The sequence below is a fragment of the Podarcis liolepis genome, assembly GCF_965112155.1.
Source record: "Podarcis liolepis genome assembly, chromosome: 7".
Taxonomy (NCBI): domain Eukaryota; kingdom Metazoa; phylum Chordata; class Lepidosauria; order Squamata; family Lacertidae; genus Podarcis; species Podarcis liolepis.
The window spans coordinates 1,240,032-1,253,566 of record NC_139561.1 but is presented as its reverse complement, the minus strand read 5'-3'; the positions used below and the strand labels follow the sequence as shown (position 1 = coordinate 1,253,566).

The window sequence follows — 13,535 nt, the reverse complement described above, 5'->3', positions numbered from 1 at the left end:
TTCTTTCTTTCGCGATCACTCGTAGCCGAGTAAGATTGTCTTCCACGAACACGGTTTTAACAATGAGCCTGTAAGTGACTGTGGAGGCCAATTCTGGATCCACACATCCTTTCACAGTGGGGACATTAGTTTCCGGGGGGAGTTGATCACGGTGTGGCTTTGCCAAGCGTGCCTTCCTCTTAGCACATTTCTCCCTTGCGTCCTGAGTTCGAGTGTCTTCAAAGCCCACCTTTGGTAAAGGCTGTTCTCCAACTGGAGCGCTCGCAGGCAAGTGTTGTTGTTGTTGTTGTTGTTGTTGTTGTTGTTGTTGTTGTTGTTGTTGTTGTTATCTCCTTGTACATACATTTCATGGCAATGTAAAAATACAATAAAATCAGCCCCAAAACAGTTTAAAACAGCACAGGAAATAATGGCAGTTAAACCTAAAAACAGTACAGAGCTGACAGCTGTGGCAGAGAGTCAAGGTGAGAAAAACGTCTTCATCTGGAAAGTGCAGTTTGTGGGTTCCTGTCACATCTGGACAGGAATGCTGTTCCACAGAACATGAGCAGCAACACTAAAAGCCCTGCTCTGAGGTACTGCAGAATAACCGCTTGTGGGATCTTCGGAACTTGCAGGAGAAGCTTTTTCTCAGACCACAGTGATCTACTGGGGATAAAAGGGATAAATCTCAAGTAACCTAGTCTTGAGCTGTATAAGTTAGTACCAACTTGACCCAGTAGTGCTTGGGGGTGGGGGGGGGAGTATTGCCTACAAATGCATATTTTAAGGACATTAAAAACACATTATATTAGGGGGGGGAATGCTTGCAAAAATGTGTACATTAGGAGAAACTCTAAGCAGAAACTTAAAGAATAAATGGATCAAAAACTGATGTGTAAATGTGGGGAACTACACTGAAGAAATCGGGAAAAGGAGTTGGGAGAAGCCAAAATTGACCGAGTTTGCCCATCCCTGTTTGTGCAGGAGAGTCTCCCCTGACAAGAGCTGAGCCCCTTGCCTGCCCCTGCTTTAGGCACCAGAATGCCTTGGCCTGGCTCTGTTTTGCTTGTGGCAAGCTTGCCACCCATTGATTCCCCTGCCTGCTGACTGGCATTCCCCCTGAGGTCCTGGCACCTGCATCTCTGCTGGCACCCCCCCCCCCCGCTGCCAATGGGTTGGCAGCCAGCAGCCGCTTGTTGCTGAGAGTCAGGCAGCTATTAAATATCCCTGCCTGACATCATGATGGCAGGAAGAAGAAGGAGAAGTGGAACATCTTCCATTAGCATCTGGCTCACCCTGCAGCGGCCACAGAGGCAGGAGGAAGGCAGCCTATATTTTTAGACAGGATGCAACGCAACTTTCCGGCTCACCCAAAGGTGGGGAATAGCTAAGGGAGGAAGAGCGAGAGAGGGAGAGATTGAAGCTGGGCTCAGGTTTCGGCTCAAGCGCTGGGCTATGGCAGCACGGCAAGGGAAGTCTGGGCCAGGCAGTGCTGTGAGTATGAAATGTGCTTTTCCTTCGCACAAAGCCTCCTGTCCCTCTGCTTTCACCCCCCCCCTGCTTCTCTTGCTCTGGAAATTGCCTGCCTGTCAGAACTGGGGGGTGGAGGGGGGGTAGCATTTCAGCCCTCAAAGTTCAGTTTGCATGTTGCTTCACATGTACTTATTTATGTGTCTCTCGAGGGCAGGGGAAAGCTCACACAGAAGGGGAGAGTCCATCTCTCCCCCCCCCCCAGCTGACATACCAAGCCACCCTTTCGCCATTTCTGAGTTGCCTTACAGGCCTCTGGAGTGAGAAATTCCCTTTTGGCTCTGCCTAGTTGTTTGGACCTTAGGACAACATGTAAAGTTCAGGCCAGAGGGTGGTGGCAGCTGCAGAGTCTTGTCCTCCAGCAGATAAAAAACTGAGCAAGCAGAAGGGCCCACAAGAGTTGTCTTAGACAAGCTCCTAAATCCATTTCTGCACGGGGGAAACAAGCAAACTGATGTCCTCCTCTGTCCAAGTTTAGTGAGCTTTTCCCTGGTCCTCTTTCCACCATCTCTCTCTCTCGCAGTCACCCTTTGTGGGGCCACACTCACTACTCTGCATGGAAGGGCCAGTGTTCCTTGGTTGCAGCTGTTCCAGTACGCCTCAGCGACGGCATGCAATCTGTGTGTTTGCCTTCAGATGGCTGAACTGCAAGCCATCCTACCCCTGTGGTTGCCCAGTGCAAAGTGAGGGACACCCCCTCCTCTGTGCATTGCAGAGAACTTGGGGGCAGGAGAGGTGTGTGATTTACATGGAAACTTCAGCTTCCTGAAACAAATCACAAACCAAAACACACACTTTGGCAGTTTGCAATGCAGTTCCCCAGACAAATAATGTGTACCACGATGCATACTTACATACGTGAAAGTGTGCATGTAAATGCATATATTAGTAAGACTAATATACAAAAATGCATTGTGGTAGAAAAATTTGCTTGCAAATTTTGTTAGACAAAATTGCATACAATTATTCATATGATGCATATATACAAAGTGGTATATACAAATTGTGTAACAGTAATATATATATATATTAAAATGCTGATGAATTTTCATGAAGAATCTTTTTTTAAAAATTGCAAACTGATGCAGAAATGCAGAGAACTTGGAGCTGGAAAAACTAGTGAAATAAAGGGAAATTGGGATGCTCCTCCTCCTAGGGCCAGAGATGACCTTCCCCCAAGGGCTCTAGCATGCTCTGATAGGTGCGGGTGGGACCAAGCTCTCTCTCCCCACACCTCCGCATTTCTCTCTACGCCACAGCCTTTGGAGATACTCGGAAGCAGCTGGAGAGATTCCTGCCACTTCTGAAAGAATCTGAAGCGAAGGGAGAGCCTGGTTGCTGTCTTCTCCTGAGTCCTTTGCAGGTGCCAGAGGACTTGGATGAAGAGCAGGATGGAGTGGTCATCGTTGACCCACAAGCAATGGCTTCAGTCGAGGCCAGCCAAAATGTTTGAGGCCCCCGGAGATGGATGCATCCCATAGGCCTGTAAGAGGTAGACCGTTCACTTGCAGAAGGCCTTCTCCCACATTTGCCATTGTGGGGCTTCGTGATGCCAGAACAATATCAGGGTGGCATACCTGCCAGAATCTCACAGATGCTGGCATCAGAGGCCTTCTCTTGGGTACTTATAATGGCCCAAGGATCACTCACTACCTGAGCACCCTCCCTCCATCCCTCCCACCTGATTTGCAGGGGACCCTCCTGCACTTCGTAAAGAGCAGCTGAAGCTCAAAGAGACGATTTTGATGCGCACGTGTGGTGGTGGTGGTGGTGGTGGGGAGAAACTAAGGGCTATAGCTCAGAGGTAGAGCATCTGCTTTGCATGCAGAAGGTCCCTGGTTCAATCCCTGGCATCTCCAGGGAAAGCTAGGAGAGACTGTCTGAAGCTTTAGAGAGTCCCTGCCAGTCAGTGTAGCCAATACAGAGCTAGATTGACTGACTGTCTGACTTTGTATATGGCAACTGCCTGTATTTCTGTGCTGGAAGGGTGTGCATCAGGATGGAGAACCTCAGACACCAGGGAAGTCCCGTGCCCCTTCAGACTCCTGGGGACCTTCTTCAGACCAGATCCCCTCCCGGCCACGGCCTCTCTTCCCAGGCCACACCATCCTCAGGCCTTGCTTCTCACCCTCCTGGATTGCTTGTTGTCAACTCTGGCTTGCCTCAAAGGGGGAGGGGTGGGGGAGGGAGGGGTGTATAAGCTATCCTACTGTACAAAAGTAATGTTTTAATTTGTTGCTGTACCCATGTTTGCCTCTGGCTTGCCCAACACTGGCATGTGGCCTCCAGAAGATTGCCTGGAAGAGAATGTGGCCCTTTGGCTGCAAAAGGTTCCCTACCCCTGGTCTGCAGGCTAGCACCATTTCTCCTAAATACTCAAAATAGTAATAGTGGTTGACCAGGTACCAGTGGAATAAAACAGAGGAGGGAATGGATCTGGACACGTCATTCTGGAACATGAAAGGCCATTTTATGAATGACCCAAAGAGGCTGGATTGGTTTGTGCCAAATGCTAATTGGCAGTGGTGAGGCTGCCATTTGGATTTTCTGCCACATGCACCCAAATGCGTTCTGCTGGCCTTAGAGGTTGTCACTTTTTAGGAATATGGGAAGCCGGTCCCTCTATTTCTCCATGTGCTGCAGGGATAGCAAGACATGATGTTCCCCAGATGTTGCTGAACTGCAGCTCCCATCAGCCTCAGGCAGAAGTCAACAGTGTGACGCGGCAGCTAATAAAGCCAATGCAATTCTGGGCTGCATCAATAGGAGTATAGCATCTAGATCAAGGGAAGTAATAGTGCCACTGTATTCTGCTCTGGTCAGACCTCACCTGGAGTACTGTGTCCAGTTCTGGGCACCACAGTTCAAGAAGGACACTGACAAACTGGAACGTGTCCAGAGGAGGGCAACCAAAATGGTCAAAGGCCTGGAAATGATGTTTGGAGGTCTTTAAGCAGAGGCTTGACAACCATATGTCAGGAGTGCTCTGATGGTGTTTCCTGCTTGGCAGGGGGTTGGACTCGATGGCCCTTGTGGTCTATTCCAACTCTATGATTCTATGATTCTATGATTCTATGATTCTATGATTCTATGATTCTATGATTCTATGATTCTATGATTCTATGATTCCCTTCTTAGGAGAAGGAATGGAGCTCAGTAGCAGAGCATCAGATTGGCCTGCAGAAGGTCCCTGATACAACCCCGGCATCTCCAGGCCGGGCTGGGGAAGATCCTTCTCTGAAACCCCAGAAAACTGCTGCCAGCCAGTGTGGATTATGGGGAGCTGCCCTGTGGCCTTCTAAATGTTGCTGGACTCAAACTCCGATCAGCCCCATCTAGCTTGGCCACTGGTCAAGGAATTGGAAGTTGTAGTCTAGCAACATCTGGAGGGCTGCAGGATAGCCAAACCTCATGTAGACCATAGTGAGCTAACCAAAACAGGAATCTGGCTCAGTGTACAGCAGCTTGCTGTCATCACCTGCTTCCTGACCCTTTTACCTGGAGATACCAAGAGTTGAACGTGGAACCTTCTGTTTGCAAAGTGGGCTTTCCACCGCAAAGTTAGGGCTAGTACCCAAAGCTGAGAGAGCTTTGATTGTCACTTTAGAATGGATCTAGTACCCCTTCATGGATCACTGCCTTGCCGTGGCAAAGGGGCTTGAATAACTCAGAGAAGCTATGAACTATGCCATGCAGGGCCACTCAAGGCGGACAAGTCAAGGTGGAGAGTTTTGACCAAATGTGATCCACCTGGAGCAGGAACCAGCAAGTCATTCCAGTATCCCTGCTAAGAAAACTCCATGGACAAAGACAACAGGCATATAAAAGTTATGACGCTGGAAGATGAGCCCCTCAGGTTGGAAGGCGTCCAACATGCTACTGAGGAAGAGCAGAGGATCTACAAGTAGATCCAGAACTGATGAAGCAGCTGGGCCAAAGCCGAAAAGTTGCTCAGTTGCAGATATGCCTGGAAGCGAAAGGAAAGTCCAATGCTGTAAAGAAAAATATTGCATAGGAACCTGGAATGTAAGAACCATGAACCTGGGTAAGTTGGATGTGGTCAAAAATGAGATGGCAAGAATAAATATTGACATCCTGGGCATCAGTGAACTAAAATGGACGGGAATGGGTGAATTCAGTTCGGATGACCATCATATCTACTACTGGGGGCAAGAATCCCGTAAAAGAAATGGAGTGGCCCTCATAGTCAACAAAAGAGTGGCGAAAGCTGTACTGGGATTCAATCTCAAAAATGATAGAATGATCTTGATACGAATCTATGGCAGACCTTTGAACATCACAGTAATCCAAGTTTATGCACCAACTACTGGTGCTGAAGAAACTGAAATTGACCAATTCTATGAAGACTTACAACACCTTATAGAAATGACACCAAAGAAGAAGGATGTTCTTCTCATTATAGGGGATTGGAATGCTAAAGTAGGGAATCAAGAGATAAAAGGCACAACTGGCAAGTTTGGCCTCGGAGTTCAAAACGAAGCAGGGCAAAGGCTAATAGAGTTCTGCCAAGAGAACAAGCTGGTCATCACAAACACTCTTTTCCAACAACACAAGAAACGACCCTACACATGAACATCACCAGATGGGCAGCATCAAAATCAGATTGATTATATTCTCTGCAGCCAAAGATGGAGAAGCTCTATACAGTCAGCAAAAACATGACCTGGAGCTGACTGCTGCTCCGATCATCAGCTTCTTATAGCAAAATTCAAGCTTAAACTGAAGAAAGTAGGAAAAACCACTGGGCCGGTAAGATACAATCTAAATCAAATCCCTTATGAATACACAGTGGAAGTGAGGAACAGGTTTAAGGATTTAGATTTGCTGGACAGAGTGCCTGAAGAACTATGGATGGAGGCTCGTAACATTATACAGGAGGCAGCAACGAAAACCATCCCAATGAAAAGGAAATGTAAGAAAGCAAAGTGGCTGTCCAACGAGGCCTTACAAATAGCGGGGGAAAGAAGGCAAGCAAAATGTGAGGGAGATAGTGAAAGATACAGGAAATTGAATGCCGATTTCCAAAAAATAGCAAGAAGGCCTTCTTAAACGAGCAATGCAAGGAAATAGAGGAAAACAATAGAATGGGAAAAACCAGAGATCTGTTCAAGAAAATTGGAGATATGAAAGGAACATTTCGTACAAAGATTACCATAATAAAGGACAAAAGTGGAAAGGACTTAACAGAAGCAGAAGACATCAAGAAGAGGTGGCAAGAATACACAGATGAATTATACCCCCGGTAGTGTGGTTGCTGACCTTGAGCCAGACATCCTGGAGAGTGAAGTCAAATGGGCCTTAGAAAGCACTGCTAATAACAAGGCCAGTGGAAGTGATGATATTCCAGCTGAACTATTAAAAATTTTAAAAGATGCTGCTGTGCTACACTTAATATGCCAGCAAGTTTGGAAAACTCAGCAGTGGCCAGAGGATTCGAGAAGTCTACATCCCAATCCCAATCAGTCTACATCCCAATCCCAAAGAAGGGCAGTGCCAAAGAATGCTCCAACTATCGCACAATTGCACTCATTTCACATGCTAGCAAGGTTATGCTTAAAATTCTACAAGGCAGGCTTAAGCAGTATGTGGACCGAGAACTCCCAGAAGTACAAGTTGGATTTCGAAGGGGCAGAGGAACCAGAGACCAAATTGCCAATATGCCCTGGATTATGGAGAAAGCTAGAGAGTTCCAAAAAGACATCTACTTCTGCTTCATTGACTATGCAAAAGCCTTTGACTGTGTCGACCACAGCAAACTATGGCAAGTTCTTAAAGAAATGGGAGTGCCTGATCACCTCATCTGTCTCCTGGGAAATCTCTAAGTGGGACAAGAAGCTACAGTTAGAACTGGATATGGAACAACTGATTGGTTCAAAATTGGGAAAGGAGTATGACAAGGCTGTATATTGTCTCCCTGCTTATTTAACTTATATGTAGAATTCATCATGCGAAAGGCTGGGCTGGATGAATCCCAAGCCGGAATTAAGATTGCCGGAAGAAATATCAACAACCTCAGATATGCAGATGACACAACCTTGAAGGCAGAAAGTGAGGAGGAATTAAAGAACCTTTTAATGAGGGTGAAAGAGGAGAGCGCAAAATATGGTCTGAAGCTCAACATCAAAAAACCCAAGATCATGGCTACTGGGACCATCACCTCCTGTCGAATAGAAGGGGAAGAAATGGAGGCAGTGAGAGATTTTACTTTCTTGGGCTCCATGATCACTGCAGATGGTGACTACACGAAATTAAAAAATGCCTGCTTCTTGGGAGAAAAGCAATGACAAACCTAGACAGCATCTTAAAAAGCAGAGACATCACCTTGCCAACAAAGGTCCGTATTGTTAAAGCTATGGTTTTCCCAGTAGTGATGTATGGAAGTGAGAGCTGGACCATAAAGAAGCTGATCACCGAAGAATTGATGCTTTTGAATTATGGTGCTGGAGGAGACTCTTGGGAGTCCCATGGACTGCAAGGAGATAAAACGTATCCATCCTTAAGGAAATCAGCCCTGAGTGCTCACTGGAAGGACAGATCGTGAAGCTGAGGCTCCAATCCTTTGGCCACCTCATGAGAAGAGAAGACTCCCTGGAAAAGACCCTGATGTTGGGAAAGATGGAGGGCACAAGGAGAAGGGGACGACAGAGGACGAGATGGTTGGACAGTGTGCTCGAGGCTACAAACATGAGTCTGACCAAACTGCGGGAGGCAGTGGAAGACAGAAGTGCCTAGCATGCTCTGGTCCATGGGGTCACGAAGAGTCGGACACAACTAAACGACTAAACAACAACAACAACAAGTGCCCTCTACTTGCCGCCTCCGTTTTGTGGCCCCGGCTACGTTCCAGGAAGAGTCTACCCTATCTTTGCATATTTCACTGTGCAAAAATGGGTGGAGTTATTTCCACCCTTTCAAGCAGTGGCAAGGAGACAGTTCTTCTGCCCAACCCTCTTGGTTATGTTGCCACCAGCAGAAACCCTTTAGGGTACAGTCTCTGCCAGCAATGGCCCAAGATGTTTCGTTACCTGAGGTGAAGCAGACGATGGTGCCATCCCATGACTAAAGAGTGCTAAAGAGCAGGTTTTTGGGGGAAAGTGGCATGGCAAAGACAAAAATGGTTGGACTCATGCCTAGAAAGCACAGGACAAGCAGAAGCATGGATGAGCCCTAACAGGAGACATGGCAGAGGTGATGTGTGGTTTGGAAAAAGTGGATGGGCAAGCAGAACTGTGGGCTTCACTCCCATGGGAAATGGAGATGGCCTTAAAAGAAGAGTAGACAAATTCTTGGAGGATCAAGGTTTCCATGGCTACTACGCACCGTGGCTGTGCTCTCAGGCTTCCCATAGGCATTTGGCTGGCCATTGGGAGAAGAGAATGCTGGGTGACGTGGGCCATTGGCCTGATCCAGAGGGCTCATCTTATCTTCTGACGACAGGACAGCGTCCTTCATTGTAATGTAGGCTAGCAGGCTAGTGCAGGGCAGGCTGCGTGGCACAAACACCTCTGCCCTCCAACATCTTGCCCTTAGTCCTCCATCACTTGGCTGCCCTCCTCTCCAAGCACCCGCTGCCTGAGGTGGCTGCCTAACCCTGACCAATGGCAGGGCTGGCGCTGTTGTCCGCCATTCAAGACCAGGGGGACCAGTCCTGGCATGAAATACCATGGGGTCATAAGGCTCTGTCTCATACAGAGTCAGGCTGTTCTTTCATCTAGCTCAATATTTATCTGCACTGACGGGCAGAATGGAAGGTGGTCTTTCTGCATGCAGAGTCAGCAGCCCCTACTTAGCTTTTAGGCATGGAGGAAGCTGTCTTAAAGAGAGCCAGACCATTGGTCCACCCATCTCTATAACTGAGTAATCGGGGGGGGGGGTCCTTTCCCAGCCCACCTGGAGACGCCAGGGATTGAAACCTGGGATGATGTTCACGCAACAGCCGTGTTCTCTTCCCACTGAGCTGTGGCTTTCTAGGGCCTTTGCACAAAGCCTGCCTCCATTCACAAATCTCTCTCCTCCCTGTGGTGCCAGCTCTCTCTTGCCTCTCCCCTCTCCTGGACTCGAGAGGCCTCCTTCTCTGGGCCAGGGTCCCACATAGGAAGTGTGCAGTTAATTATAGCCAGAGCATCTTGGTTATCTCATCTGCTCGGACACCTGCCTGCTCTACTTTCATTTTGAGAAGTGTAAGGGGGGGAGGGGGGGTTTCCATTCCCAAAGGCTTATGCAAGAGTTCAAATTTGGGTAGGGTCAAGCTAAGCAGCAGAGAAGGGACCCACGTCCGTTTTCAGTGCTAAATGCAGGCTGTTGCTCTAGTCTGCGGGGTCTGCCCCTCCTGGGTCCGAGAGGGACACTGTTTCCCTTTGAAGAAAGCTGAAAGTGGCTCTGGAGCTCCTCCGGATGACCTCTGCTTATGGGGCATGACTTGCTTGCATAACGTCCGTGTCCAGTTTTGTCTGTGTCCTGAGCATTTTTTCCGATTTGTTGTGGGGCAGACATAGGACAGCAAGCCTTTGTCCCTTTTTGCCTGTGCTGGGGTTGCACATCTTCCTCTTAACCATTCATTAATTCCACACTTATCAGTGCATTTCCTTGTCAGTTTTCTAACAGCAAAGAGTCCGTTTGTTTGTTTGTTTGTTTTAAAAAGTGGATTTGTTGTGATAGAGCAGTGTTTCCCAACCTTTTTTGGGCAAAGGCACACTTGTTTCATGAAAAAAATCTCGAGGCACACCACCATTACAGCCCCGTGACCTCAGCGCGCAGCGTCACGCCGGGAGGGACATGAATTGCTAGCAAATTACATAATCACCTCCTTGAGGGCTGGCTCATCTTCTCCGAAGGCAGAACCCCATTAATTAACAGGACAGACTCACACCATAGCCAAGACGAGGGGGGAAAACCTCAGTCATGCACAGTCATGCACATGTGGGGGCTAAATGAGGACGAAGACCGGGCAGAGAGCAGGGTTCAAATCACCCCACCTGGCCAGGACAATCCCTGGGTGCTCCCTTGGGCCATTCGCCTGACCCACCTCGCAGGGCTGTTGTTGCGAGGATAACACGGGGAGAACCACGTGCGCCCCCGGGAGCTCCTTGGAGGAGAAAGCGGGCGATGAATGCAATGCACGAAATATATGAGAGGCGACCAGCTTTTGCAGGTGAGGGGCCCCCGCCAGCCTCCGCTTCCAACACCCGGCGCAACGACGCCGAAGTTTCCCCCCGGGCTCGGCTCGGGGAGCAGTGCTGCTCCCCCCTGGCTCCCCTTCGCCCTCCCGGCTCTCTCTGCCGCCCACTGGGGACCCCCCTCACCTGCCAAGTCCGGAGCGGTGGAAGTTGCATGCATGCATGCAGGGCGCCGCGTTGCCATTGCATTGCACTCCATGCAACGCCTGCACGCATGCATTGCCTTGCACGCCCGCCAAGGGGTCTCCCCGCGGTCCGATGCGTCCCCTCCGGCGCGGATGCAGCATTGCAAAAATAACCCACCCCCGACGCAGCCCTACCTGGGGGGCAGCCTCCGCCTCCGCCGCTCCGCCTCCGCGGGGATCCCCGGGCTCCATCCTGCCGCCCGATCTCCGCGGGGGCGCAGGCAGGCTGCGCGGGGTCTGCGCGGAAGAGCCCCTGCCCGCCCGGCCGCCGCCGCTGCGCTCATTCCATGGCCGGGAGAAGAGCGCTTCAAACAAAACGCCCGGCCCGCCAGGCCACGCTGGGAAACGTAGTTTGCGCACCCCACGCGGGCGCAGAGCCCAAGGGCGAGGGGACTACGGATCCCGGCAGCCCCCGCGCCAGGGACGGAGGGGGAGAGGCCGGGTGCAGGGATGGAGGGACGGGTGGGCGAGCGAGTGAGTGAGTGGCAGCCGCCAAGCCTTGGCCGAGAGCCAGGAAGGGCCTCCCCGGAGGAGGAGGAGGAGGGAGGCACAGAGCGGGAGGGAGGGAACCCCAGGGGCCATCTAGTGTCGGCGCCCCAATCGAAAATTTGACTTAAAAAAAAAATCTTTCGAATTTTTTAATTTTTCCCGCGGCACACCAGGCAACATCTCGCGGCACACTAGTGTGCCGCGGAACAGTGGTTGGGAAACACTGTGATAGAGCACTTTATTCCCCTTTGAATTGCACAAACCTCAATTTCCCAGCATGTGGTTGAATACCTCCAGCAAAGTACTGATAGTCTGGAGGCGACCTCAGAGAGGCTTTGCTGCCCAGGCTGTGCAGGTGCTATTTCCTTTTGTCCTGCTGCTGTCTCTGGACAAACTGACTTAGCAGGTGTCTGAAGTGCGGGGGGAGGGGGGGCAAGCATACTGTAAAACAAAGATCAACCATGAGGCCTCTCTCAGGCCATCTTTTACATCCACTTAAAGAAAACCAAAGGGTTTGCACATAAGCATATTGTACAGCTTTCATGTTTGCCAAGGGCTCCAACAAACCAACCAACTGCCTGCCTGCCTGCGAGCCTGGAGAGCTGCTGCCTGTCAGTGTAGGCAGCGATGAGATAGATGGATCAATGGTCTGACTCAGCCAGATCTAATCAGCCAGATCTATGGTTTCAGCTGAAAATCTATTAAGTTTTTTTTAAAAAACCACCCACTGGGAAAGGAGGCACGAGGCTCTGGCAGCACTCCTTCCTCCTTCCCAAAGCTGGGGAAGCTCGAGGCAAGAGGCCCACGTCCCAATCTTTCTTGGCTGAACTTTGGAGGGTTTGCTGTAGTCAGCTATGATGCCTCTACCTGTGAACACCTGGGGAAAGCTGTAGGCAGGCTGAATGCGATGTTTCTGAAAGAGGTGAGAATTACGGAACAGACACATCACTAAAACTTAATTTAAACAATGTGAGATTTGGTTATCATATCTTATTTATAAGAATGTACCAATGTTATGTTTGTTTTTCATTTTTTGGAAAAAAAGATCTGGTCATGTTCATGAACTTACATGCTAACTTTTCTATTTACCCCTTTTTGTGAGCTGTTCTGGGCAGAATATAGGTAGTGTGGGATATAAATGCTAAAAAAAGAAGGGAAAAAAAGGCAAATGCATCTGTGGAAAGGCTGTAGTTCAGTGGTAGAGAACTTGCATTGCACACAGAAGGTTCCTCATTGGATCCCCAGCATTTCCAGGTAGGGCTGTAATCGGGGTGCCCTGGGACAAAGGCAGAGTCCAAGGTACCTCCAAAGAAAGTGGGGCTGTCCCACTTAAGACAAGGCAATTGGTAGGTCTGCTACAGCATGTCATTTGTTGACTGCATTGTGAGTGCAAAACCAGCCCACGGTCAGCTCTTGCGATAAAAACAATCTGCTGTGTCAGCCTAAGATGAGAGCTCCCAATGCTCACCCCAAATCAGGACGTTCAGCTCCTTCTCTGCTTAGCTGGTCATTGTGGCCATGCAGAGTCAGGCGGTCCTTTGGTGGACCTGGCACAAGGCAGCATCTATCTCCCTATGTATTTCTGAGTTAGCAATACTTAGGCTGGCATTATGGATGTTGTTGGATTTAGGAGCTTTGGAAGGGGAGAAATCCCTCTGAGATGTAAAAGCACAGTGATCAGTTGCAATATTGCCTTCAGTTTCATCAGCATTTAATGTTTTTGTTTAAGGCATCTGTTGGGTTTTTTTTTAATAAAATGTTAAAACTTAAAAATTTGCCAAAAACTAAATACAAAAACCCCCAACCTGTTTTGTTTTAATTCTAATTGGATACTCTGAAGCAGGAGGGGGGAGCCCTCCAAGCATCCCTGGCGAGCCTGGCCAGTGGATGAGGGGAGCTGTAGTTCATGGACGTCTGGAGGACTCAAGGTTCCCCCTGCTTGTTTTGAAGGGAAGCCCCTGAGCTCCACAGGGGAGCTGAGGAAGGACACCTCTTGCGGAGCTTCGTGTCATAAGATATGCAACGCTTCTGCTGAAAATGGAGAAATTAGATTCAGTTTACATTTAACGGTAGTAAACCTACCAAATCCACACTCTGTGAAACAATATGCAAACTGAAGCACAGCTGTTCTTTAGCATTTGTACTTTTCTGA

The 13,535-nt window shown here is 49.2% G+C and overlaps 1 protein-coding gene across 26 annotated transcripts in view; it reads left to right on the top strand.

Annotated features, from left to right (window-relative positions):
- The window catches only part of ANK1 (ankyrin 1), a 188,497-nt gene that overhangs the window by 76,891 nt on the left and 98,071 nt on the right, over positions 1–13,535 (top strand). The window contains exon 1 of one of the 26 annotated variants that reach the window (XM_083514116.1): positions 1,211–1,476. The exons of 23 other annotated variants lie outside the window; for them this stretch is intronic. In XM_083514116.1, the coding sequence (XP_083370242.1) occupies positions 1,438–1,476 (39 nt within the window). In that variant the 5' untranslated portion in view covers positions 1,211–1,437. Of the gene's footprint in view, positions 1–1,210; positions 1,477–13,535 lie in introns of those variants that run through there. 2 more of the 26 variants (XM_083514111.1, XM_083514104.1) reach the window with 2 other exon arrangements.